This window comes from Balearica regulorum, chromosome 2 (assembly GCF_011004875.1).
Source record: "Balearica regulorum gibbericeps isolate bBalReg1 chromosome 2, bBalReg1.pri, whole genome shotgun sequence".
Classification (NCBI taxonomy): Eukaryota; Metazoa; Chordata; class Aves; order Gruiformes; family Gruidae; genus Balearica; species Balearica regulorum.
The window spans coordinates 94,791,928-94,819,540 of NC_046185.1; the positions used below are offsets into that span (position 1 = coordinate 94,791,928).

General features: G+C 39.0%; 1 protein-coding gene across 5 annotated transcripts in view; it reads right to left on the reverse strand.

Annotated features, from left to right (window-relative positions):
* LYRM4 (LYR motif containing 4) overlaps nucleotides 1-27,613 on the reverse strand; it is a 94,142-nt gene that overhangs the window by 54,455 nt on the left and 12,074 nt on the right. For 4 of the 5 annotated variants that reach the window (XR_012833933.1, XR_012833935.1, XR_012833934.1 and 1 more), the window contains exon 2: nucleotides 21,160-21,280. Coding sequence is in view for 2 of the 5 variants with exons in the window: in XM_075744983.1 (XP_075601098.1) it covers nucleotides 21,160-21,280 (121 nt within the window). In the remaining 3 variants the exon portion in view is untranslated. Of the gene's footprint in view, nucleotides 1-7,151; nucleotides 11,168-21,159; nucleotides 21,281-27,613 lie in introns of those variants that run through there. The other variant, XM_075744982.1, reaches the window with a different exon arrangement.

Below are 27,613 nucleotides of genomic sequence, written 5' to 3' on the forward strand. Positions count from 1 at the left end.
GTTCCCTCTGGCAGGAGCAGGAAATATAAATTAAAACATGCATATCATAAGTAAAAAGCAATGAGTAGTTATTGATCAGGAGTGTCCACATGCCTGCATGTTGGCTGGGAGAAACTCCACACACTGCAGAAGTGATGGTTTTTATCACTGAAGTTCAAGTGTGCTGGCACTGCGGTATACATCATACCAGCACCATGCATGGCTAAGAGTAGACATCAAGGGCAATTAAAAAAAAAAAAAAAAGAAATTATGAACAATAAGAAAGTGGGTGAAACATAATGACTGAAGATCATCATGTGCTGTTTTTTAATTACTGAAGCTGACTTAGCACAGGTATGCAAGCAACACTGCAACATCAAAACTGCCTGCATGCTGTGGTGGTTTTTGCATGCATATCCTGTTTTTTGGCTAGGATAGAGTTAATTTTCACCAGAAGCTGGGAAGGAAGACAGCCAGGACAGGTGACCCATACCACATGACATCATGCTCAGCATAAAAGGAGGCTAGTCAGGGAGGAACTGAAGCTCTGGGATGGGTCTGAGTATCAGTCATTGGGTGAGAAACTACATTGTGTATCATCCATTTTGTATATTCTAAGTGCTGCTGCTGTTATTTCCCTCTCCCATTGCTATCCCAGTAAACTGTCCTTATCCCAACCCACGAGGTTTACCTTTGCCTTCCCATTCCCCTCCCCACCGCACCAAGGAAAGAGGGGTGAGCGAGTGGCCATGTGGTGCTCAGCTGCTGGCTGGGGTTAAACCACAACAGTCCTTTTTGGTGCCCAGTGTGGGATCTGAAGGGTTGAGATAATGACAGATCTGACCAGAGTGTGTTACAGCAAAGTTGTTATAAGCATTTATTATACTAGGTAAACAGTTGTTGGTCACAATGGTGTTTTGTTTGTTCACATGGCTGTGGTATGTAAACCCTCATTGTATTTCTGGAGTAACGAGGGATGCCAACAGCTAACTGTACAGGAGGCCAAAATGTCTCTAACTGGGAAAGAGTGGCAAAAGTACCCCATTGTGCCCAGAGGCTCTGTGCATCTTTGGCATAGACTACCTCTGGAGAAGGTATGTCAAGGACCCAAAAGGGTACTTACTGGTGGGTTTTTGGCATAGCCAAAAACCTTGGAGTCAGAGGAAATTAAACAGTCATCTGCTTTGCTCAGTCTCTTGGAGGACCTTTCTGTTGTGGAGTTGGTCAGGACTGAAGAACAACAGGTTCCAATTGCTACCACAACAGTGCACTGGCAGCAATATCACACCAAGACTCCCTGATTCCTATCCATAAGCTGATCCATCAACTGGAAAGTCAGGGAGTGATCAGCAGAACCCGCTCACCCTTTAACAGTCCCATATAGCCAGTGCCAAATTCTAAGAGAAAGTGCAGACTGACAGTAAACTATCATGCTCTGAATGAAGTCACACCACGGATGAGTGCTGCCATGCCAGATATGCTAGAACTTCAACAGGAATTGGAATCAAAGGCAGCCAAGTGATACAGCTAATATGTTTTTCTCAATCCCTTTGGCAGCAGAGTGCAGGCCACAGTTTGCTTTCATGTGGAGGGGCATCCAGTGAACGTGGAATCGACTGCCCCAGGGACAGAAACACAGCCCCACCATTTGCCATGGCCTGATCCAGAGTGCATCGGCACAGGGTGAAGCTCCAGAGTACCTGCAATACGTTAATGACATCGTTGTATGGGGCAACACAGCAGGAGAAGTTTCTGAGAAAGGGAAGAAAATAAACCAAATCCTGCTGAAAGCTGGTTTTGTCATAAAACAAAGGTCAAGGGACCTGCACAGGAGATCCAGTTTTTAGGAATAAAACAGCAAGATGGGCATTGTCAGATCCCAATGGATGTAATCAACAAAATAGCAGCCATGTCTCCACCAACTAGCAAAAAGGAAACACAAGCTTTCTTAGCTGTTGTGGGTTTATGGAGGATGCATATTCCAAATTACAGTCTGACTGGAAGCCCTTTCTATCAGGTGACCGGAAGAAGAATGATTTCAAATGGGGCCCTGAGCAATGACAAGCCTTTGAACAAATTAAACAGGAAACAGTTCATGCAGTAGCCCTTGGGCCAGTCCAGGATGTAAAAGATGTGCTCTATACCACAGCCAGGGAGAGCAGCCTTACCTGGAGTCTCTGGCAGAAAGCACCAGGAGAGACTCGAGGTTGACCCCTGGGGTTTTGGAGTCAGGATAGAGAGGATCCAAGGCCTTCTACGCTCCAACTGAAAAAGAGATACTGGCAGCATGTGAAGGGGTTCGAGCCACTTCAGAGGTGGTTGGTACTGAAGCCCAGCTCTCCCGGCACCCTGACTGCCAGTGTTGGGCTGGGTGTTCAAAAGGAGGGTCCCCTCTACCCCACATAGCATGACTTGCATGGTAAGTGGGTTGCACTGATGACACAGCATGCTTGAATAGGAAACCCCAGTCTCCCAGGAATTCTGGAAATGATAACAGACTGGCCATAAGGTAAAGATTTCAGAATATCACCAGAGGAGGAGGTGATGTGTGCTGAAGAGGCCCCACCATATAATAAAATGCCAGAAAATAAGAAGCCATACGCCCTGTTCACTGGTGGGTCCTGTTGTATTGTGGGAAAGCATTGGAGCTGGAAGGCTGCTGTACGGAGTCCTACACGATGAGTTGCAGAAGCTGCTAAAGGAGAAGGTGAATTGAGGCAGTTTGCAGAGGTGAAAGCCATCCAGCTGGCTTTAAATATTGCTGAAAGAGAAAAGTGGCCAACACTGTACCTCTACACTGACTCATGGATGGTGGCCAATGCCCTGTGGGGGTGGTTACAGCAGTGGAAGCGGAGCAACTGGCAGCACAGAGGCAAACCCATCTGGCCTGCCCCACTGTGGCAAGGTATTGCTACCCAGCTAGAGAAGCTGGTTGTAAAAGTACATGACATAGATGCCCAAGTACCCAAGAGTCGGGCCACTAAGGAACATCAAAACCACCACAAGGTGGATCAGGCTGCTAAGATTGAAGTGGCTCAGGTAGATCTGGACTGGCAACATAAGGGTGAATTATTTACAGTTCGGTGGGCCCATAACACCTCAGGCCATCAAAGAAGAGGTGCAACATACAGATGGGTTTGTGATTGAGGGGTGAACTTGACCATGGACACTATTGCACAGGGTATCTATGAATGTGAAATACATGCTGCAATCAAGCAAGCCAAGTGGTTAAAGACTGGCATAGAGGACAATGGCTAAAATATAAATATGTGGAGGCCTGTCAGATTGATTACATCATGCTCCCACAAACCCACCAATACAAGTGCCATATGCTTACAACAGTGGAAGCAACTACCAGATGGCTGGAAACCCATCCTGTGCCCCATGCAACTGCCCAGAAAACTATATTGGGCCTTGAAAAGCAAGTCTTGTGGCAACATGGCACCCCATAAAGAATTGAGTCAGACAATGGGACTAATTTCTGAAACAACCGCATAGACAGCTGGGCCAAAGGGCACAGCATTGAGTGCCGTGTATCACACCCCCTCATGCACCAGCCTCTGGGAAAATGGAACTGATACAATACAATGGACTGTTAAAGACAACACAGACCAATGGGTGGTGGGACTCTCAAACAGTGGGATACACATTTAGCAAAGGCCACCTGGTTAGTTAACATGAGGAGATCTACCAATAGAGCTGGCTCTGCCCAGTCAAAACTTCCACATACTGTAGAAGGGGATAAAGTCCCCGTAGTGCACGTGAACATGTTGGGGAAGACCGTCTGGGTTAGCCCTGCTTCAGGCAAAGGCAAACCCACCTGCAGGATTGCTTTTCCTCACGGACCTGGGTACACTATGTGGGTGATGCGGAAGGAGGGGGCAGTTAAATATGTATCTCAAGGGGATCTGATTTTGGGTGAGAACAGCCAATAAATTAAATTGTATGATGTTAATTGTTAAATAACTGTACCATTGTATGTCATCACTACTACAATTGCTATATGCCATATCAATGGTATTACAGTAAGAATCACCCAAATTAACTAAATGCAGCAATGACGGAACTAGAATTGACTTCAGCAAGCAGCACCCAACAACTTCCTAGAAATTGACATGTTCAACCCACAGACTGCAAGCATGGGCCATGCCAGATACACCACCCATGAGCTCCAGATGTAGCATGCAACAGTCCAACAGCATGCATCATCATTCCTGCCCTAAGAGACTGTTATGACAGATGGAGCCCAAAGTCATGGACTAAATGAACTCAACAGACATTTTAGAGGGATGGCCCATAGACTAAGGGAATGATACCTGCATGTATGTATCTATCTATCTCTATATATCTATCTATATCTCAAAAACAGGAAAAGTGGTGGTGATTAATTGGAAGTATAGGATCTGGGCATGACATAGATGGTATAGAATAAGGGGTACATAATGTCCTGGTTTTCAGCTGGGATAGAGCTAATTTTCACAACAAGCTGGGAAGGTACACAGGTAGGTTAGCTGACCCAAACTAGCCAAAGGGATATTTGATACCATATGATGTCATGCTCAGTATATAAGGGGGGGGATGGGCATCAGGTTCCAGGTGGTGAGCAAATTGCATTGTGTATCACCCACTTTGGATATTTTAAGTACTGTTGTTGTTCTTTTCCTCCCCCTTTGCTGTCCCTGTAAACTGTCCTTATCCCAACCACAAGGTTTATCTTTGTCTTCCCATTCTCCTCCCCATACCACCATGTGGTGCTTAGCCGCTGGCTGGGGCTAAACCGCAACGCGTAAGTGTGAAGCCACTTAGGGTATGGGAAGCCATACGTGGATACCAGGCAGGAGTATTCAGCTATGGCCAGGTTGATCCTTTGAAACTGCAAAGGCCTGAGCTACCAGTTATGCTAAAGTAGGGGAACATGAATTATTACTTGTGTCCACAATCAAGAAAAACATATCTAGTCCCACACCTACAAGACTGGTCCATTGTCACCCCAAAATGCTAATCATGTGATCTAGTTACAATGTTTTAAAATACCTCTTCATTTGTTAAAAAAAGACCAGCCATAATGTACACAGCTCCTAACATGCCACCACTACAAACTTGACATTTTTAGACAGCAGATCTGATAGGAAAAAGGAGGAAGTTGCATCTAGAAACTTAGTGTACATTAGTGCAGCTCATGCAGAGTTGATACTGAAGGTGCACTGCGTCTCTCATACTCATATGGAATTACAGAGAGAACCATGATCACAGCACTCTGCATTTGCCTTTATTTACTGTACCGGTCTACTTCCAATACACTAGTAATAGATCGACTAGTGTCTTGCTAAGCATAAATTTGCATTCATACAAGAAACATCACATTAACAATGCTGTTCTAAAAGTCATGTTGCAAAAGAAGATGTGGTGTTCATCTACAAGGGCAGGACCATCTGTCTCACTGTGATGAGCTGCAATTTGTCATTTTTTTATGAAACATAGGACAGTGGGTATTCAGTGTCTCTCCTCATGTGCCTGAGAGAAACTTCTTTAGCTGTACGTCTATTCCATAACCCTAAAAGCACCAAGCCAAAATGAACTAAGCATTGTATTTTTAGGAATATCAGCTTTTAAGAACTTGGTGGTTGAATCTAATGCATAAAGGTTGGATGAGAATTAAGGAAAGGAAATGCAAACCCCCAATTATTCCACAATAAGACAGGCGATGCTTTTATTCCTTTTGTTGAAGGGACTCAAGAAAGCATTACTACAAAAACATGTTAAAATGAGAAGCAAATGGCATTTAAAACAGCTTCACTTCCTACTTAGGGTAGACCTGAGAGCAAGGGGAGCAAGTATATAGGAAGGAAAGTGCTTGAAGAAAGAAATAAAAGCACAGTAGCTAGCACTTCTCTGCAATATTATTATCAGCCTGCTGAGAGCAATTACAATAGCACAGACAGCACTTGCTTTATTGTGACCTTATTGAATTAAATCTGAGGAAAAAACCTCTGAGATTCAGCAGGGAATTTATTAGAAAATTTTAATGCCAACTTAAATTTGATCCAAAGGCCTCAATATTAAAGGTCATATCCATTACTATACGGTAGGAAACCTTGGATCTCTCTGTTCCTATGTTCCACCCTTTCTCAGTTTTGTTTTCTTTTGCAAGAGTAGGTCAGACTCTCCTTCTCTGAGCTTTGCAGCACTCTGTATTACAGGTACAAGACTGCTATTTACATTTTAAAAAGCCTCAGCCAGCAAGTCAAATAAAGAACTCCAATCTTACTTTAAATGAAAAGTTGAAAACAAAAACCAAAATCAAGCAGCACTACCAAAACCAATGTGCTATAGAGCTGGGTTTTACCGCCTTACATGGATATACAAAAAAATGTAACCTTATCTTCACTGAATTATCTGCTGCTACTTCCAGATCAACTATCATCATGACAGGGGAGTCAGGTATGAACTGACTACTGACTTGCACAGAATGGTAAAAGCTGTGTAGTTTGTTTTTAAAAAACAAATTCTTAACTCTAGACCATTGCAAACCTTTGAAATTGGAAGTACCATCACTGAAGTCTGATCAGCTGAGCTTCAAAGGCTCCTTGTCAGCAAGCACAACAGTGCCAATGGTTACTGGGTACTTCAAGACCTCCTCTACCCAGAGCTTTCAGCTTTACAACACAAGATGCACATGCTAAGCACCTGTGAAAAATATAAAGCGCACTGTGGAGCTCACAAATTACTCCCTGAAGGAAGCACTCCCCACAGATTTGCCAGATAGCTACGTGAAGTTACTCTCCTTTTAGCTAAAGATTTAGGAAAGAAATAGAAACATAGATGGCCTGTACTTTACCAAAAGGTGAAAGAGACCACAAGTGCTACTTTTACACTGTATTGATTTTTTCCAAGTAGGAAACTGTATTAGAGGGAAAAGTCTCATGTTCTCGAATGCTTATGTAATTTTGGAGCGTACATTGTAGTGACTTCTCGAGTACCTTGAGCTCTTGAGCACCCATATAAGTCAGCATAAATGTACAAATGTAAGACTGGATCTTTGCTATCAATCTGCTCAGGTACTCTCCGAACAAAAGAACCATCCTCTCTTTTCAGCCAATGAGAATATACATTATGGATATTCATTACACTCCTTACTTTCTCAGTAGCCTCAGTATTCACTCAATGTAGGATGTCTGAGGAAAGGAAGAAGGTTAAGAGACAAGTTTCCTGTACCAGGCTCACTTAGGTTTCAAGACATATCCAACCTGAGGACCTGGTAGCAGCAATTCCAGTCTACCTCAAAAGTAGTGGAAAACCTGGCAATTGAACTAGTTTAACCTACCGTTCAGGCTATGCTGGCAGTAAATATATTTTTGGACGACAGCACATGAAAATAATCTTTTCTGAACTTAATTCACACAAGATTTTACATTCTTCACGCCAACAGCCAAACTAAATTTAGGTTCATGTACATCTTAGGTATCTTAGGTTTGAAATCAAAAGGGCAAATACAATGTGAATGCCATTGAAAGGTCACCACTTCTTAAAGACTTGTGTTCACACATTCACATGCCAATCCCAGGTTACCCTTCTAGACATGGATGCAAACAACCTCTAGTTCAGAACCTGCACAGCAGTTTTGTGGCACATGCCATATCAGCTGCACCCCAGATACCTGTTTTTGTAACTAAATATAACTTATTCACACAAGCACCTTACTACAAAGCCCTCTACGTGCAACATGAATGTACTTAATCTGCCATGCTAAAGAACAGACATAGAAACTTCAATCACAACACTAGGTAGGATGGCATCAGGCTTCATACTAATGTTTAACTCGCCTGTTTGCCAGCCATTTTTCTCTCATACAAGTTCAAAGAAGTAAAATAAAAACTATCAGTCTATTAACAATAGTTTTCAACTAACAGTATCTTCTTTGAAATACAGAGAAATATGATATTTTAGAGTGCTAAGCTAGAGTACTACGTGAAGATGGCGCCGGGACTGAGAACAAAAAAGGCAAAAGAAACATGAATGCAGACATGTCTGATCTTGAATTGCACAAATGACAGGGAACTTTGCTACCTGCATCAAGATTTAGATGTTTAAATCGGTCCTTCAGTTTCCTAGGACTGAGACCCTGGTGAATTTTTTACTCACCTCTTGATAAAGGGGGTTTGGTATCATCAGGTATATAAATATTTTTTTCCTACTGTTTAAACTGTTTAAAAGAGGTTAGTCATAGTCATTCTCCAGCTCTTTCAACTCCTCACCTGTTGTTCTTTCCCCAAAAGAAACATTTTGTTTTTCTAATCTTATTTTCAACTTAAGCAAATGGTATATCTCTAATTCTATGTAAAATACCATTTAATTCTACAGCATTTCAGATAAGAACTAATTTAGTCAACAGCTCCTTCACAAGTAGCATTGTAAAATTAGGTCCTACATGGTAAGATATTAAAATAATTAATTTTATATCATATTTGAGTTTAACAACATTAATGACTTACGTGAATTTTTGTATGTATATGTAGGTTTACTTGAAAAACTGCAGTTCACCTTTAGGATCTCAATTAAAAAGACAAGTAAAATTGTAAAACCCACAAATAGCTGCTTCCCTACTATTCTCTTTTCCTATCCTGGTGTTCACACTGGCTCTCACTTAACTAGAAAATAACAGCATTAACTATTAAGTCTTTCTTCATTGCTCATTAGGCAGGGTTTTTAATTCTTATATTGTCTTTGGTGTGGCCCACAAAACACGGTAAGACTGACAAATAATGTGGTCAGCATCCTGCCAGATTTCTGTCTAAGCAGATTTTTTCCTCCAGTCTACTGCTACATTGATGTAAAGGGGACAGAGAAGAGAGGGAGGTACGTGATAAGGGGATACCTACTGAGATAGAGGGTGTTGGACTATCATGCTTTAATTCCTGCTGTAAGTGTATTTTTGGGAACCTGGGCAAATAATTTAGTTCCCTATGCACCAAAGCCTTTAAATATATGCTTAAATTTAAACAGAAGTAGCCTCCTTCATTTCCACCTCAATTTCATAAGGACAGGCATGTGGTGAAACGTACAGTTAAGATCAGGGTGCTTTGATCTCCCAGAGCTCGCTGCTACTTCTGGAAAGGAGCAGTAGTACTAGTAATTCTCTCTGCCCTCTGCCTTGCTTGTACAGCTGAGAGAAGGGAAACAGTCCCAGCCCTGACAAAGCCCTTGAGATGGCACAACAAATGTATGTGTACTGTCATACCTACAAAATTATTAGTAATAAAACTAGCACTTTGAAAAGACTTACTTCCTTTTTTTACCCATAAAGCATACCATACATGTGGAAAAGGTATTTTACTGTCAATGGATTAGTTCTTCAGTATTATTCTACAGCACGACTTTGCATACCAATTTCCCCCCCCTTCCCCCATGAGCATACATACAAATCATTTAAAAGCAATTTACAACACGTCAAACTGCTTAAGGAGACTCTTAAAAAATCTAATGTATGAAGTTAACAATTGGCATGATTTATTATTGAAGTTCCACTGTTATAACTTGACAATTAAGAAACATTGATAAATGTAAACACATTATTGATGTCAATTAAAAAGCACAAGATTGATTAACCTCCCAGAGGTATACTGGCACAAGCAGTTAGAGAGTAATCACCCCCCATAAGTATTCACTACTGACAAATGTGCATAGAAATTAGACTGCTGTGAGACAAAAAGTACTTTCAATTAAAATTAAGATCATCTGAATACATAACCAAAGCATTGGGTCCACAACAAAATCAACAGAATTACAAACAAGATCTGTATTAATGTGAAAGGCTAAGTGATTAGGTCACATAATGCTCTCTAGCCATACAATTGGATGAAAATATGGTAAAAAATTACCAAAGCAACTGCTCAGTGAGTGGATGATGTTCACAGGAGAAAGACTATGAACGTATTATTTAGCCACTACAGTGCAATATTCATAACTGCCCTGGGGAGGGACAAGACCTCGTTACCAGGATAAACATCAGATCTTCATTTCAAAGTATGTATTTCTGTACATTCTACAGGTTACCAAATTATAAAGGTGAACTCGAAACCCTGCTTAGTAATGGTTCATGTCCTGCAAAGCAGCCAGCCTAGAAAGGACGTTCAGGCAGTCCATACCTCAAAGGGGGGACGCATACATCTGACATACCCCAAAGAAAATAACAACAGGAATCAGTCAATTTGTGATTTAAATATGACTGGAAGAGTTTGGGCTTCTTTTTTCTTCTTCTTTGTACTTGCTTTCAGAATTAATGTACTGGCATAATGCCTGTCACCAAGATGAAGGGCACTGCAGCTATAGCTTTCAACAGCCAAAAAAATAACCCAGGCTCACCTCAGAAAGCACAGAGCTAAAGACAGCAGCAATGCACCAGTACCAAGGAGACTGCGTAAACACTAATTAAACTTCTCTCTACACTCTTGTCTAGAAAACAGTTTTCCCTGCTTCAACTTCCAAGGGCTGGATCAGACATGCTGATATTGGAGTCTAGCAACTTTCTTCACTAAAGCTTGGCCTTCAATCACAACCTCATGGATCAAACATTTCCCTCAAATACAAGCAGCTTACTACAGAGACACTAGACAGAATCCAAATTACTGCAAAAAAGATAAATTTAAACATAGCATGTCAATGCTAAAGTGTCTTTGTTTGAAAGAGCTTTATGTGAAGGCCACACATGTTTATGTTTATTGCCAAAATAAAACTAGATAACTGAATTTCCCTGGCTGCAATTAAGTTAAATTGTATTAGTAACAGAGACCATGTTTGGAGCTATGCTAAACCACAGGGGTATTCAAAGGACCCCCAGAAGATTACAGTACATGCAGACACAACCAATACAGAGGACCATGAAGAAGGCTTTTTTTTTTTTAAAGTAACTTTTTTCAGATGTTTATTAAATGACAGTTAACATTGGCGAGGTTTATAAACAGGTTTCATTTTGATAAGCAATTTTAAAATACGAAAACAACTGGCACCTTTGCAACTGGTATAATGGAAGAGTTTGAGTGACTGAACCAACAGAAGAAGCATGAAGATAATAAGATGGGCAAATAAAAAGCACTCATGAAGCCAGATTCTTGGAGCAAATAGGACAAATAGAGGTCTCTGAAGGCTGAGAATGAAGATGAGAAGAAACTCTTTAGACTTGACAAACTATCTGTGGAAGAAACAAAAAAAGGTATCTGATTTAGAGTGGCAGGGGAAGATTTTACATACCGTATTTTCAATGTGCTGAGGTGAGAAGCATGGCCAGCTGAAAGGCCAGAAAAGAATGCAAGTAGCATCAAGAGGAGCTAAAATGCTTCCTCTTCCCTTCGTTAGCTGTAAAGGGAAAAACTAACTGTAATATGCTGAGATACTGATGACTGAGCATGGAGGGAGAAAACATCATTGAAAATAGAATTGTACCACAGCTACAGGACTAGGTGACTTGTCAGATAGTGAGGGCATCAACACCAACATTGTCATCCTGAATTACAGACTGCAGTTCAAGGGCAGTAGAACAGAGTCATGGGGATTTGAGGCACCAGACAAAATGTGCCAAAACTCCTTCTGTAGTGTAGTCTGTAGTCTTCATGCCTGCTCAGTTGCAGTGCCATTGAACCTGACGCTGTCTCCTTTCAATAAGCAGTACAAAACCAGGAAGGAAAGTTTTCTCAGCAAAGAAAGCTAAATACAACAACAACAGATTGAAAAACAACCAACAAACTGCACGAGATAAAACAGAGATCACTTGTAATAACAGCACTATTGCCTCTCTCACTTTTTTCGGAAGTCCTCAAAACAGAAATCCCTTTCATTTCCTCAAGGTCTAGCTGTACTTAAAGCTGGTCTACCCCAGGATAACACCACTGAAAGGGGATGCTCAGGAGAGATCTATGTTCTGATGTGAACGTAAGTCACAATACATATGCAAGGCTTTTACAAGGTTATATGTTTCATAAATAACACACAAAACTGCCATACTTCTCTTTTTCCTAATTAGTAAAAAAAGAGATCCTCCACAAACGTGCTGCTCTGCAGCAGCCAGCACAGAACAAGAAAGACAAAGTTGCTCAAAGGTTAATATACTTTAATGCTAGAAACTCAATCTTCAAACCCACTACAAACCGATCAGTAGGCTTCAACTCAAGATCACACAGATTAGAAACATGGCAGGAGCCATTTGAGCTGTGACCAAAATTACCAGCACTGATTTCCACCTTCCCTCTCTTGGCAATACTTTATATTTATACTAGGACACACATACATGCACTTGCTGTTACTCACCTGACCTGGAAGATGCCCCCTTGAAGTTTTGTTGCAACAGCCACCCCTATGAACCGTATTCATTTACACACTGGGCAGAAGCTCTTGAGACACCAAACACAGGAAAGCAGAAAGCATGAAGGGACAAGCAGTAGATGATCACGTTTCCCTGAGAACATGAGCTTTCCTTGCTTCTGAAGCTTTCTTCAGCACAAACTGGTTCAATCCGTGCTGCTGTTTCAAGAAGCTACTAACCAGCCAGACTGATGAAACTTACTCTTTTCCATGTGGAAGTTTATACCTAGCATTTACTTGATCGGTTGTGACATATTGCCACGCGAAATTGCTCACTAGAAAGTCCTTCTCCTGTCCTTCAGCCAGCCCTCCTCTGTGCAAAACATCAGATGCTCAGAGCTCTGGATGCATTATATAACTACTTGTTATTTATGATAAGGCCCCAACCTCACTGGATTAGCCACTAAATACATGTAACAAAAATAATGACAGCTCTTCATGACAGATCATTAAAGTATTTTAAAAGCAGCTGCCAACAGTCAGTCTTCATGGTTTTTTTTTTTTTAGGAAAAGTTGCTGCATACATCAAATGCTGTGTTTTACACTAAGGCTCTTAGATCTGAAAGACAAAGCCTCATTCCATCTCTCAATCGCCCTTGCTTGTAGGCTAAAGGTTACTTTCAACGCAGGGTCTACTTTGGTATTTAATATTGCAGGCAGAACTTGCCACTTGTAATTTAGTCAGCATAGCAAACAGCAGCAAATCACTTGTGAAAATACAATCTTGCTCTCCATCAGGAGAGTTAAATGACAGCCTAAGGAGTAACACTGCTCTGGAGACTCCCGCAGGTGTAACCTGGAGAGCCGTGCCACCTGAAGATGGGTAAAGTGTCTGTTATACTTCCTGCACATTGAGATGCCAGAAATTAAGCTGATAGGACAGCTCTGGGCTTTTGGCATCTGTTACAACATTGCATATCTCCAAAGCTATCCTACATGCCAGGACGAAAATCTATTTGAAAAGGCTGGCCAAAGTGGACCCCACTGCTAACATGTCCTGTGAAGGGCCAAGTTCTGATTTACCTAGGTTTCTGTTCAAATTTACCAAACCTTTTTCAAAGTCACTCCTATTACAATTATTTCTTTGTTCCTCCTCCCTTTCCCCCCAAAAAAACCTTATGGATATTTACTGGGCATAAAGTGTATTCAATATAGCTCTGAATTTAATGCCTCCCCATTTCGATTTCAAGCTTTCTTTTGTTTACTAAAAGACAGGTATTATCCATCCTATGCTATACCTTCTTCCATCTGCATCTGTGTCTCTTTCCAAGGAGCACTAAAACCTAATGTATGTTAAGGATTTCTGTTACTTTCTTAATCATATTCTTCCTTTTAGGCTACTGTTATAAAAGACGACATATACAAATGTATATTTCTTGAGTTATGTTTTCAAATCCCACAGAAAGTAAGTGCAACCTGAACATAATAAATAGGATTTAAATGACCTTGAGGAAAAAAATATTGAAAAATATCACCCCAAAGAGCTTTGGAATTTAAAGAAAACACGAAACAAACCCACAGAAAAATCCCCCCAAAGCCTTCTAAAAACCAAAGTCAGCTGATTTCAATTCATGTTTTGGCTTTGCCACAGGCTTCCAGCACAATTGCTGTAAATGCATGCAGGGAACCAATCAAGGGAGAACTGATGATCTGCTACAGCAATGAAAAACTGACTGCCTGTATTACAACAGGCTAGGAGCAAAGAGAAGTGCAAGAGGCTCACACCACTTACTAAATTCTAGATGCCATTGCAAGTATTTAGAAGTGTGTAGATGCTTCATTACCTTCAAAACCTGATACTGTGCAGCAACTTGACAAAATTGTTTTAATAGGATCTTTGTCCATTGTTTGATTATGTCATTCACCTGCTCCTCTTCTGTGAATGAGGCATTTGAAAGCTCTTTCCTGTGTCTACACTTGCTTTAACAAAGTACATGTTGAAGAGATAGGAATAGCACACTGTGCATAATGTTGGCTCTATCCTGGTTGGAATGTGTAGGTGCAACTATAATAAATAGAAATATATGACACTAGTAAAAAAGCAGAAAGCTTCCAAGAACACTCCTCTTATCTAAGAGCTGTAAGTCTGTAATTTTTTTTAGAAAAATAGGTATTTGTCATTGTTAAACAAAAAATTTAAATTCAAGGAGCTTCTGAGGAAAAGCAGTAAATTAATCTGTGATTTTAAAACTTCCTTGCAGTGACAAACTTGATAAGAGGAAGCCATATTAGAGCTCCAACATAACTGGGTGCCAACAGGAAAACATGACTTGCCAAAGTCATATACATTCCTGAACAGTGGTTGTGGGTGCTGCACTCTGTACTCAGAATGCTTAAAGAGCTTTTCCAGCTATTCTTTCCTCTTGGTTTCAAAACTGCTAACATAATTAAATACATTAGACCATGTGTTGCAACTTTCTTATATATTCATAAAAATTAGACAAATACAACTTGCACCCTGAAACTAAAACTACCAATAGGAATTTTCATAATGAACCTTCTCCTGCTAAAAGCATCCAGCTTACAGTGCTTTGCAGTATAAACACAGGTATCTTCATATATACAGGATATTTCTTGAAGGTTGAGAAGTTCCTTGAGACGGTCAATTCCAATGTCACTCACAAATGCGTAAATTGGTAGCAGTCCTCTGAATGCTCAGCAATATGCTTTCAGTCCAGAGATACACATGCACATTGGCATTTACTAATTTACCTGCTATTGCCAGATATCACTCACAGGATTACTAGAACTGAACTATGGAAAACAACGGGAGTATTTGCTGATAAAGCCACGAAGGATGAGCAATAAAATCCAAAGCAGGTGCAGTAAACTAAGGTACTTCTACAATTTGTTTTTTAGAGTAACTATAATTCAAATTGCTTGTCTTGCTAATATTAAACATGCTTTAATATTTATATGAATTTGATTAACAGAAATATGTTTCCTTATGCTGTGGCTATATTATTACCAGTTCATAATAATATGAGTGCTGTATTAGTACATTCATTCATTATCATTTCCATTTTCCATTCAGCTGTTACTTGAATCTATGATATTGCTAAGATGAGATACTGCTCATGAACATCCCAAGAAGGCGCAGTGCTTGGCTACACACAGCTGCACTGGCAACTTGGCTTGCTGAAAAAAAAAAATCCAGAAGAACTGTTGGACTGTTTTTATTTTACACAAATTTCAAAACAAGACCAAAATAATTTTTACTAAAAATGGCAAACATGGAGAAACAAAAACAACATGAGACTGAAATCTCACACTTGGTATGACACGGGCTTTTATCAAGCCATAGTCATGAAGCATTTCATTAAAAGAAATGGAGCTAAAGTTACTATAATCAATGAATATTGCAAGGATTAGAATGTACTTACAACATGCTGCCAACATGAAAAAAGCTGCAAATACTCAATAGTTACCATTATCAGTGGAACCTTTTTAACAAAGTTCTCATACTTCAAAACCACATTTTTTCATTCTTTTGCACATCTGAAGGGAACAGTACGAGATCAAGCCTGAGGAAGAACAACTCAGACTAAGAAAAGTTCATCTGTTCCCTTAGAAAACGCTGCTGACCAGCCAGCTGTAAAGGAAGCGGATCCACATATCCTGACTGTCTAACCGCTCACAGTGCATCTCTTGTCTCCCTGCTAACAATTTGTGCAAACTATGATTCCCATCAGTTTGGGTTATTTAAAGGGACAAACGAAAGCTGTGAAATATCAAAACCGTTTTACTGAAGAGTACTGTAGTTGTGTGATGTCAAAACCAGTATAATTGATACTAAAGCCTCCAGAGGGGCAAATTCTCCTACGGCTAACATTCCCATAGTGACGGAAACTCACAAATGACATCACGTTAGCATAGCTGGAGAATGGCTATTACAATAAACCTCAAAACTTTTGAAAACTTGCTATTTCAAACTTGCTTGTGACAACGCATTTCTCACAACTCCCTTCTTTACAGGGAAGACACCACAAATTGTGCTGTTTACACAGTAAACACACACAAAAAATCTTCAGTGTTAAGAAAAGAAGCAGAGTTGTTCCTTCCTCTGGCCACTACTTTAAATCGAAACCAATAACAAGCAGAGGAGGACTAAGGCACAGAGATTAATGTTCCTCCATGCTTTTCAGCTTTATAAAGCTACTTTTATAACATCGAAGCAAATTGTACAGTGACTGACATGAACAAAATGACAGTAATCTGTCACTATTTTCACATTTCCCACTAGGCTGATTCAAATAGTTATTTATGAACCTTACACTTCAATGGTCACTTTGATGACTAAACCATAAATTAGAATATAAAGTGAATATAAATTTGATCTTAGAGTAACAACAAATTGTCAGCAAAGTGGGATATTATTTAATTTCTATCGACACGCTATGAAAAAGTCAGCAATACCAAGATGCACTACATCATAATAAACACCAAACTTAGCAAAAAAATGTATGCTAGATCTCATGTTTGCTTCAGTGCTTCTGCATTTAAAAATAAAAGCACTTTATATTATGCTTGGTTAGTTTTAAGTATAAAAGTCTTAATAATGTTAGATGACTTCATTACTTAGATCTTCAATTAAACAGGGAGCATGAATGATTATTTTTTCCACAGAGCATGATTAAATTTGACAGCAAGTAAATATTAATATGAATTTAGTTGATAAGGTTTTTAAATAGTCCTGATGAAAAGTTTACTTTTAAGACAGTGTTGCTCTTTTTCCAATATTTATCTCTTGCTTTACAGCTGAAAGTGAGATGACACCAAAACATAATAGAAATTCTGCAAAGAACAAGTTCTCCATTTTTTAGATTTTTTTGGGGGGTGGGGTGTGAATGACTCAGAAAAAATAATCGTTATTAACCAAACATCAAGTCTTGCAGGGACTCATGTGAAAAAATTAGCTTGATAAACTAGTTTTCTTTTATCAGATTATTTTCTGTTAAAAAGTTCCATTACTTATTATGTTACTATGTGTGTTACTGTTTCTCACTCCCACAAACATAAGATAAACACATACACCCTTCCAAAACTGAATGCAGCATGATTATACTTTGTCTGGAAAACTTCCAGAAGTGTGACATATAAGAGATACTTAAACTTAAGTTTCACTGTTTTAGCAGTGTTAAAAATGGGAAGTTGTGTCAGACTCTTAAGTATTCCTTACTTTTCAAGTATAGTTTTCCTGAAATTCTTACATGGAATGGTACCAAAATGTGATCCAATTTAAAACTACTTTAGCTTTAGTAGATCGGTTTCGCATGTGGGAGAAACCCCTTAAATAGCTGAGATTTGAAACAACAAAACAAGTAAAACCCTGCAGGTTTAGCAATAACTGAGGCCATTCTGCATTATTCTGGTATGTCCCAGTGACAAAGATACCCTCCAAGTAACAAATGCACAACAGAGAGATAGGTAATGTCATTTGCTTGACAACAGTTAGATTGTAAATATATTTAAGATATTTGTATTAAACACTAGCTTTCTATGCTCGCAAAACTAAAACATATGTGGAGAGATTTTCATATTCTGAAAATTCAAGCAGTGCTATTCCAGGGAACCAGAACCCTACATGCCCTTTTTGCTTCTGAACATCTTCCTGGCTGAAAAATTCACGCCTGCATATAAAACATTTTAAAGTAAGATTTATGTATTACGTGGTAGAGCGAAATGTGGCTCTCAATGACTTCCCTCAATCTCAAGCCAAGAAAGATTTCTTATAAAATTTCTTTGCCATTACTACAAAGTAGCAAAATGGAAAAAAAAAGTAGCAGATTAAAATGGTTCTGCTGGTGCAATGAAAACTGCAGAATCTATGCTAAGTGAAAATAACAAATCTTGTCTAACCTTTTATTGCTGTCATTTTCTTGAATGAAGAATTAAATGCACATTTTTACCAGTGCAAAATACAGGCCAGTACATGAAACAGTTACCTATTGTTCACGTACAGGCTTGTTAGAGATACTTGTGTATATGTTTATGTATGACCAAAATGTTCACTAGCAAAATGTCCTTAAAGCCCAACTACCTCCTTACAAAGGATGGTGACTAAGTATACCAGTCAGAGATCAACCAAGTCTGCCTGCTCTTCCTAGTCTTTCCAAAGCAGCTGAAAGACCTCTTTGATGCTGAGGGACAATCTTTAGGCTAAAAGAAAACTTCATAAAAGGTGCAAGACAAGACATCCTAGAAGGAAAAGAGTTTGCCCTGTCAAGAGGTTGTTTTAGAGAAATGGTATCTTTTTTCAGGGTCTACAGTAACAAGGCAATCTGGGTGTTCACAGGGCTCAGACAGTAGAGAGTTTTATTTTAAAATCTGTCCCAGATGAGTCAGCAGAACCATATTTTGTGGTAAGAAAAGCTGGGAAGTTTTTATTTTAGCAAGACTTACCCACCATCTGACTTAGAACTGCCTTTTATTATTTAGGCTCATAGAACCAGCAAGAGCCAAATCCTACCCACATCAAGTCAGGGTACCCAACATTAAGGTACTACAAATGAGCATCCTCATTTCAGCATCCCAGATACGTATCTATAAAGGACTAATAAAACTTCCCACCTATTTCAAGTGCTTTGATACCTTGAAATTGAACTCTCCTCAGAAAAAGGAAGTACTTGCTATTATAAAAGAGTTGCGCCAAGTAGGTCCTAGTTAAGATATTTTAAAACAAAAATAAATTTAATACACTTCAGTCATCCATTTCATGGCAAAACAGTTACTGTGGTAGCCTCACTAATGTTATCCTGATTTATCAAAGATATATTGTTTACATTCTTACTTTCAATCATAGAGGATTTTCTGACATGCTGACAGGAATTTATCTTAGCCACAACCTAGAAGAAATTTTCTGTAGCATTTTATTACGGGAGATCCCATGTCCACAAATTGTTACTACTTTGATACAGATTTTTATAAGTGGCAGATTTTGGCTCTGTGCATTCTTATCTTTTGCCACCTCCTGACATGGATGCATTCCTCCTGTTTGAATTAACTGAACTTTGGTCTGGGCAGATGCTCAGCAAGTAGACCTAACTGAAGTTAATCCTATTGTGTGAAACCATCAATGAGGACTCAGCACCAAACCTCCAAAAAACCCATTTGGCTGGAAACTGGGAAGGTAAGAGGCTGAAACTGCATTTACACAGCAGAAAATCTGACTACAAATCAACCACTTTACACTATAAATACCTGCAGCCATCAGGGCCTGTTGAGCTCTCTCCTTCTACGGCAGCTGACTATGCAGCAGTGATCTCCCCTTGAGTAGGGACCACTCTCAAGGTTACCCCTCCAAGCTGAGAGATCCCTTACCTGACACCAGACATCGATGGGTTGGTAAGGGACATTTTTGCTCACATGTAACATTTCACATACATATAGTAAGCTTAAGTGACAACCTTTGTATCCCAAAGTGTAGTAAATAGAAGAGATTGACCACCAAACCATCTGTACTTATTAAATATTTTACATACCTAAATTCACTGATTAGAACTCAATAAACTACTAGCTCCGACTCTTCTGCAACAACTCCTCCTACATTGTCTTCTCCAGCCTCTAATACCTCCCCGGAGAACACTGAATATCAAGGCTCTCCAAGATAAAACCTCAAAAAAGAAGAGCTGAAAATGCTAATCATCACCTACAGATAGGAGAAAAAATACCCCAACATTTAAATATAATTGCATTGAATCAATCCAATCTGAATTACTTCTTTGAGAAACACTTTTAAAATACAAAAATAGCAGTGTTTGGTTTAAAAAAAAATAGCAAAGCTATGGTAGCACCAAACACCACCTGTTCCTGGGAGAAGAAATTCCAAAGAAATAATTTAACTTGCACCAAAATATTCATACTTAATTGTCAAATCAAAGGGCCCAACTTCCAACTGAAGTAAGAATCCAACTAACTGACTTGTTGGTTGTTAAAAGATTCACGTTAAAACAGACCATGGAGGAATGGGTGCACACATTCATTCAATATTTAATAGAAGTACTACTGAGCTCTGACTGATGTCTGTAAGTACATATTTTGCAAGGAGGGACAGCTTAAGTGTTGCAAGTGCCCTTAGAGAGTTCAGGCGTCAAAGCTTGCTTTCTTCAAATTTCCAGTGGTCACTGTAGATAGACAGTGGGTATGTACGAGAAGTAGTAAAGCATCTAAAGTTCAACAAAATATAATTCATGTCTAAATAATATGGTACCCAGTGGAAGGAACACAGATGCTATAAATGCTACTCAAAGTCAGAGAAAAATACTGACAGTGACTCGACTTTTTCCAAAGAAAAATCTACCACCCTACTTGAACACATTTAGCCAGCATTTACTTAATTCACTTTAGTATTTTCTTGTTCTGCTACTGTTCTAACACTATCTGGAGGTGGGGAAAAACACACACAGAAGGCAAGACTATTCAGAGTGAGAGTCACGGCCACTCTTCTAAACCTACGATAGAAGGATGAAAGCATGAGGAAAGGAATTTAATACATGAGCTACAGGAAACAGATTCAAAGGAAAATTAGGGCAGACTAGAGAAGCAGAGTGAAGAGATCGTAAAAGAAACAGCAGAAAAGGTAATGGAAGAACACAAACTTTTGACAGCTAGGCCTATTCTGGTTAATGGAACAAACATCCCTAAACCCCCTATTGCAACCATCAGGGATAAATGGATGTATCCCACCGTCTCAAACTCAGACACACAAAACTTACTGTTCATCCAGAGGTGTTTTGAGCAAGGATCTATTTTTTCCATCTGTAGTGGCATAAGACAGTTAGCTGAGGAGTGTACAACTCTTAGATAAAATGAGAGAAATAAACATACCTGCCGATGAATAACCTCTAGATTTGCTTTGGCTTTATTCACTAGCTCTTCTATTTTGTCAGAATCCTTTATATTCTTGTTTTCTCTGAAGGCATCTCTTATCCTTCTGATGGCATACGTTCTAAACACAAACAATAAGACATGTATTCATTGATGTGCCACAGTTCATGATATTTCAACATTCTTTAAAACATGCTGATTTTTAAAAATAAAAATACATACGCATATATATTTTGCCCAGCTTTATACACATATCCTTTTATTCAGGGTCTTGTCTTGCCTGAATCAAAACAGCAATCAGATTCTTTAATTACGGAAATAAGTGGTTTTACTGGAAGCTATAATAGAAAAAAATTCATATTTCACATATCAGTCCAGTCCTTACTGCTTGTTATTGCTGTAAACATACTGGTCAATGGCTGGCATAGATACTGCAAAGCTCAAGAACATAAGAAAAAGCCTAAGAACCAAAAAATCATCCCCCAAAATTATTTTGAATCAGTGTGACTATTGATATTCTGCATACTCTAAAGGTCATTGAGCTAACCACTAAATATGTTATTATTAGTTAATAATATGTTATTACTAGTTAATAAGTATGTTATTACTAGTTCTGACTTTGTAATCTAGCAGTCAAAGGCAGATTGATGGACCAACCATAACAAGAAGTTTCCCTTTTCCCTCTCCTGAGAAAGCATATTTCACCCCTTGGTCCAACACCTTCTCATCCATTTCCCCACTAAGAAACAGTAACAGGACACGATCTCTGCAAGTAGGAAGAGGTTATGATCTCTGCTTTCTGAGAGGAAGGTCCAAAGCTGCAGAGTAGTAGATACTTTCATTACATGCATGCTCGGGAGGGGAAGGAGAAATGGCAGTAAACTGATCCTGCTCAGCTATCTTGATAATGTCCTACTTCTCTATCAGCACATCACATCAGTATCAATTTTACTACAGAAAGTAAAACCCCATGTGTGGCTCTGGATGGGAAAAAAAAAAGGCTGCTGCACCACAAATAGTGTAATATTTCAACAATAATTTTTGATCTTGTATAAAAGTGAAACACGAGACACAAAATTGTCTGAAACAGACATAAAAAACTCCAAAGATGATGTTGAAAAATAAAATATTGAGGGAGGAGACTGAGGAGGGGAGAGGAAGAAGGGGAAAGATGAATAGCCAGCGGCACTCCGTACCGTTAGATGGTGCTATCCAGCTCCTAATACAGCCTCCACCAGCCAAGCAGCATATTTTCTCTTTGAGCTCATAAATAATACATTTCAATCACAGGAATCGGGATGGTTATGGAGTGCCACCCTGCTGCCGCACACTGGCAGATGGTGCATGATTTTAATTAGGGCCTGTTCACCTATAGTGTGACACTGGGGTGCGTGAGTGAGTGCGTGTGTGTTTGTATGTGTGAAGTTAATAGAATGTATTAAATATGGAAGCTCATTCTCATCTGCAGCTGCTGTCCTAGCAAGATTTGAAGGGGAAGCTACTTATTTCTTCTAAAAAGGAAACAACTCCAAATCATTCAGACGTAGTATAATTTTGTTGCTTGATAATGGATGGATGTCAAACCACCCCATATACATATGTAGGGTTAAACTGTGCAAAACCAAATATTTCACGCAAGAAAGGAAGGGTTTCCAACAGATACAAAGACCTAATATATATATATTTTTAGCTTACAAGAAAAAACAACACAAACAGCAAGTATCTATTACTGGGTGCAAGTCTTTCAAAATGCAATACAAACAAGTAAAGCTATCTACCTAAAAAAAATAGATGGGATTAAACAAAATTCTTGTTCAATATAACACCTACAGACTGGGTTTTTTTGTTTTGTACATATGGTGCATTAATGGTTCCATTTTCTTTCTCTTCCTCTCATTACACCCAACAGTTGTTGAGAAAGAAAAGATATGTACTTAGAAAACATCATCAGACCAGTTTTTATAGTCAAAGTGTTGAACTGTTTTTTCCTTTTATAATTTCTTTAAACCTTTATAAATATTAACACCGAAATGAAGTTATTTTACATAGGCTTTAACACAATCTTAATTCTATAGCTAAATCAATACATCTCCAGTATTCTTTAAAAACACTTCAAAGACTAGCTCTATATCCTGGTATTACTCTTTACTAAAGTTATATTGAGATTCAATATATCACTTAAAATAAGGATGAGCTGAACTCAAAGCTCAAACCTAATACTGTAACAACTGTAAAACATCCTTTCTTCCCCACTGAAAGGTGCCAGGGGAACATTTTACTAACACTCAAATTCTTTCAAAATTATGTAAAAAGTGTTAAGTCAAGATATAAACAAACTGGCAGGTTTTGGTTTGGGGTTTTGGGGGGTTTTATTTGTTTTGGTTTTTTAAACAGCTTTTTATATGCAACAGCAGTTGTGAGCAGTGTCAATTCCAAACCTCAATACTCTCTACACAAGACTTTCTGAACTGAGTATGTACTAAAAGCTAGTACTAAAATCAGGGCTGTGCTGCTGCTGCAAGTCCACCAATAACTGAGCTCTTTTGAAAGTATAGTAACATATGTACCAACATGCAGTAAAGATACACATGCTATGAAAAGAACTTGTCCATTCAGGCATTTTTTTTTTTTTTAAGACCGCTACTCCAAAGATCTTCAACTAGAAGAACAGACTGGTCAGCTGATCAACTACTCTCATGGTGTGTGTTTTCAGTTCAATAAGCATAAACACCAAACCCAATCATGTACCATTTGAAGGCACAGCTCAAAATGCCAGTGGCAGAGAACATATGGCTATCTTAGGTTAATGGTGTAAAGTTTTATGAAAAGAAGCACTTTCTGAAGACCGAGTGACAGACGAAAAACATACCAGCAAGTGAAATGGTTGCTGTACCTTATGGATGATTATTTACCCAAGCCAGCACAAAGGAACTGAGAGCGTACAGCATTGCAACAAGTTTAAGCCAATGTGAATGAAGGGGAGCTGCTGCAATTTTGCCACCCTCCCTGGCAGGCACAAACCCTCCCTCTGCCTCCTTCAGACCAGCACAGCCAGTCCAATATTTGGCCCTGAGATGAGCTAGTCCAACTTGGTAACCTGACAGAAGGCTAACTTACTAAAACAATGAACTTTGTTGTTGTTGTTTTGGGTTTTTTTCTGGATTTGCAAGCTCCATTGGCTCTGCCTGGGACTGGTTGAGCATCAGTGCTGAGCAGGAGAGAATACAGCAGTACTGATTTAGATGGATACAGTTTGTGATAGATCCCACTCAGAGAGGCCGAGCAAGTCACATAAACAAAGGGGACTATTCAGCGAGAAGGTACCAAGCAAGCTCTTCAGAGAAACAGAATGGGAAAGCAATTCTGCACACAGTACACCCAAACAGCTCCTATAGCCCTTAGGATAAGGTCCTAGGAATGCCATAGTGTTCATTAAGACACAACTGCAAATCAAAACTCAAACTGCATTTCACAGTCTACTCTTTTTCTCACCATTCTTTGGAAACAGATACTGAAAAAATAGCTAAAAGACGCAACGAGGCATTTTCTTTCTTTTTGTTATCCGAGCACACTGAAATTTAATGGAAGAACACCTTTGATTTTACCTTCTGCAAAGACCTTCTAGGAAACTAGTGACAGCATGGCCCAAGCAAGGGCGTACAGTTGAATATATTCAACTCAACAGCCTCTTACATACGCACACTCAAAACACTTTTCGCGATCCCTACTTACATGCATCTGTCACACAATTAACTCTGAATTAAATCAGAAGTATGTACTCAATGGGTAATAGACTCAGTGCGATGGCTTCAGAACAAAGCCACAGCAGGTGGATGGCTACACAAGGTAATAGATGCACATCAGTAAATATAAAGACTGTTTGGGACTTAACGCAGGAACCATGCCAGGGCCAAAGCATTACCACTAACTCACAGGGAATGGGCACTACCTGCTAATGTTAAGAGCGAAAAATGCTCCCAAATAATAGTAAAAACACAGAGTTTCGGTTAGGTCTTTTCCAAATACTCATTCACCTCTACCTTCAAAGAGTTCATCTTTTTCCTTCCCTGAAGCACAATCAAAAGCGTAACATGTGTCCTCATAAAAATGAAGCCTACAAGAAACAAAGTCTTGAAACAATGGCTATTAAGAAAAAATGAAATTGCAACAGAGGTAATTTGGAAAATAATAGCTGCTTGGGGATTTAGGTATTTTTATTTCAAAATGTTTACTTATGTCATGCCTGACCAGAAAATAAATAAAAAAAAATCCATTTCCTTTTTAAGTCTTCACTCTCATACCTTTGTGCTCTGCTAAACTAGAGTGTAAGAAAAGAAGCTGTAACACCGTGCAGGCATACTTGCTTCTAAGTACACAGTACTATACCTTTAAAATAAACCTGGCCAAGCTATGTTTTTCTCAGCATCACTTTGCATTTACCAGTATCACAACATGCTAGAGGTTTAAGTCCTCTTTCCAAGACAGCTTTACAAACATGTTGACATCTGTCTTTGTGATTATGAACAAATACAATGTATTAATGAATCATATAGCAGTCACTGGCAACATACTGCAAAACATAACAGCTATTACAAATTGTAAGTCATTGAGCACATATGCAAAGATAGAAGAGGAGGATTGCAGTATACAACCTGTGCAAGCACAAGAGATCACAAGGGAAGAGGCCAGCAGGTTAGAATATTCAAGACTTTCAAAAAAGTTAAAGTAAAATGCATTTTTCCTTATTAGCTTAAGTTGTGTTTAATAAATTAAGGCAAGCAATCAGTAGCCAATCTCTAGGAAGCCCACTGTAGTTAATAATTCTGAAATGAAGTATGTGATGCTTTTATTTAAGGTCACAACATACAAAAGTGAGATTATGATTTACAATGTAGTAATATTATATCAAGTGAGGGATCCTTACAAAAAGTCATTGTTTCCTTTCACTAACTATATTTTCTCACCACTTCTCCCTTCCAATTATCATCTATTAACTTAAGACAACAGCATGAATTTTCAGAATTTCCCATTATTACTAGCAAAATGTGCACCACATTCGCTTAACTGAATTTTCAGAATTACATAATTTAAAAATTGAAAGTTTTTATAATAAAGAAATAACTGCAGAAAAATCATTTTAGCTTACCTTAAACTTTTATTAGCATTAGTGAAGATGTCTCCATGTACAGAATTACTTCAGAGGGAATGATTATTTTTTTATATATATATGTGTAGAGCTACATATTTCCATATATATGTATTTACATTCTTTTTTCCCCTATAAAGGTGTCATTAAAAATCACCAATAAAGGTGAAGCAAAAGCTGCATGCATTTACAATTTAATACTAAAAAAAGAAACATTTGACAACAGATGTGTGTTTGAGACTGAGAGGTAAGTACTTCCAGGGAAGTAGTTGTGACTTGTCTAATTAAACATTAAACACAGGACCAACAGAAGGGTGTGGACGCAATGTTCTAACAGCAAGATGTTCCTCAAGCTCCAGCACTAGACACGTTTTCAGCACTGCCACCTCAAGTTACAGCACAACAAAAATTACACCTGCCTGTTTTCTAAAATCAAAGCAAAGCCTATTCCTGGAACCAGGATTTGCTTGGGGGAGTGGGGGTGGTGGCTGGAATCTGGGAAGGGAGGAGAAAAGAGTAAAGAAACATAAAAATGAGACTGTTGGTTAACCCAGTATTATTTCCTTGAATGTTCTAATCAAAGTCCCTAGGCAGCCCTCACAAAATCCTATTGAATGAAACCTGCAAGACACTACTTGGTTTCTCAGCTAATACACAAAATATGAGTTCCAATGGAATCGCCAAGAAGTATGTCCAGAGGAGAACAGCACTAGAGATACTTTATGAGAGGATTACCCCAAAAGAACAGAGGAGAGGGATAAAAATTGACGAACATCAGAAAACACACTTGAGAGTTGGTGACTGTGACCCAGTGCATATGATACATGCTGTATCATCTGATACAAGGATTTGTAACTTATTTCTAAAGCAAATCCTGGTACTTTGTGTCCCATATCTCAAAACCACTAATAAAAACTTCAACCTTCTGGGGTGCAAGTTGCATGTCTCTTTCAAGAGTTTCTTTTCATTTTCTTCAATCAATCTAATACCTGAAAATTCCTCCCTGCATTTTTTTTATATATATATATATAGACTTGTATCTGTTTTTAGGAAAGGAGGACTTTTTTCCTGACTGTATCCTTTCACCTGTTTGTGCCTGTACCCATTTCAAAGAAGAGAGCATGAACGACCACCCGATCAACAGGATCACAGAATCATTCACATCGGAAAGCAGCTTGGAAGGTCAGCAACGGGATCAGACCAGGCTACTCATGGCTTTGTCCAGTCAGGTCTTGAAAACCAGGATGGTGACCAGACCACCTCTCTGGGAAACATGCTCAATTGCTTGGCTGCCCTTGTGAAAAAGCT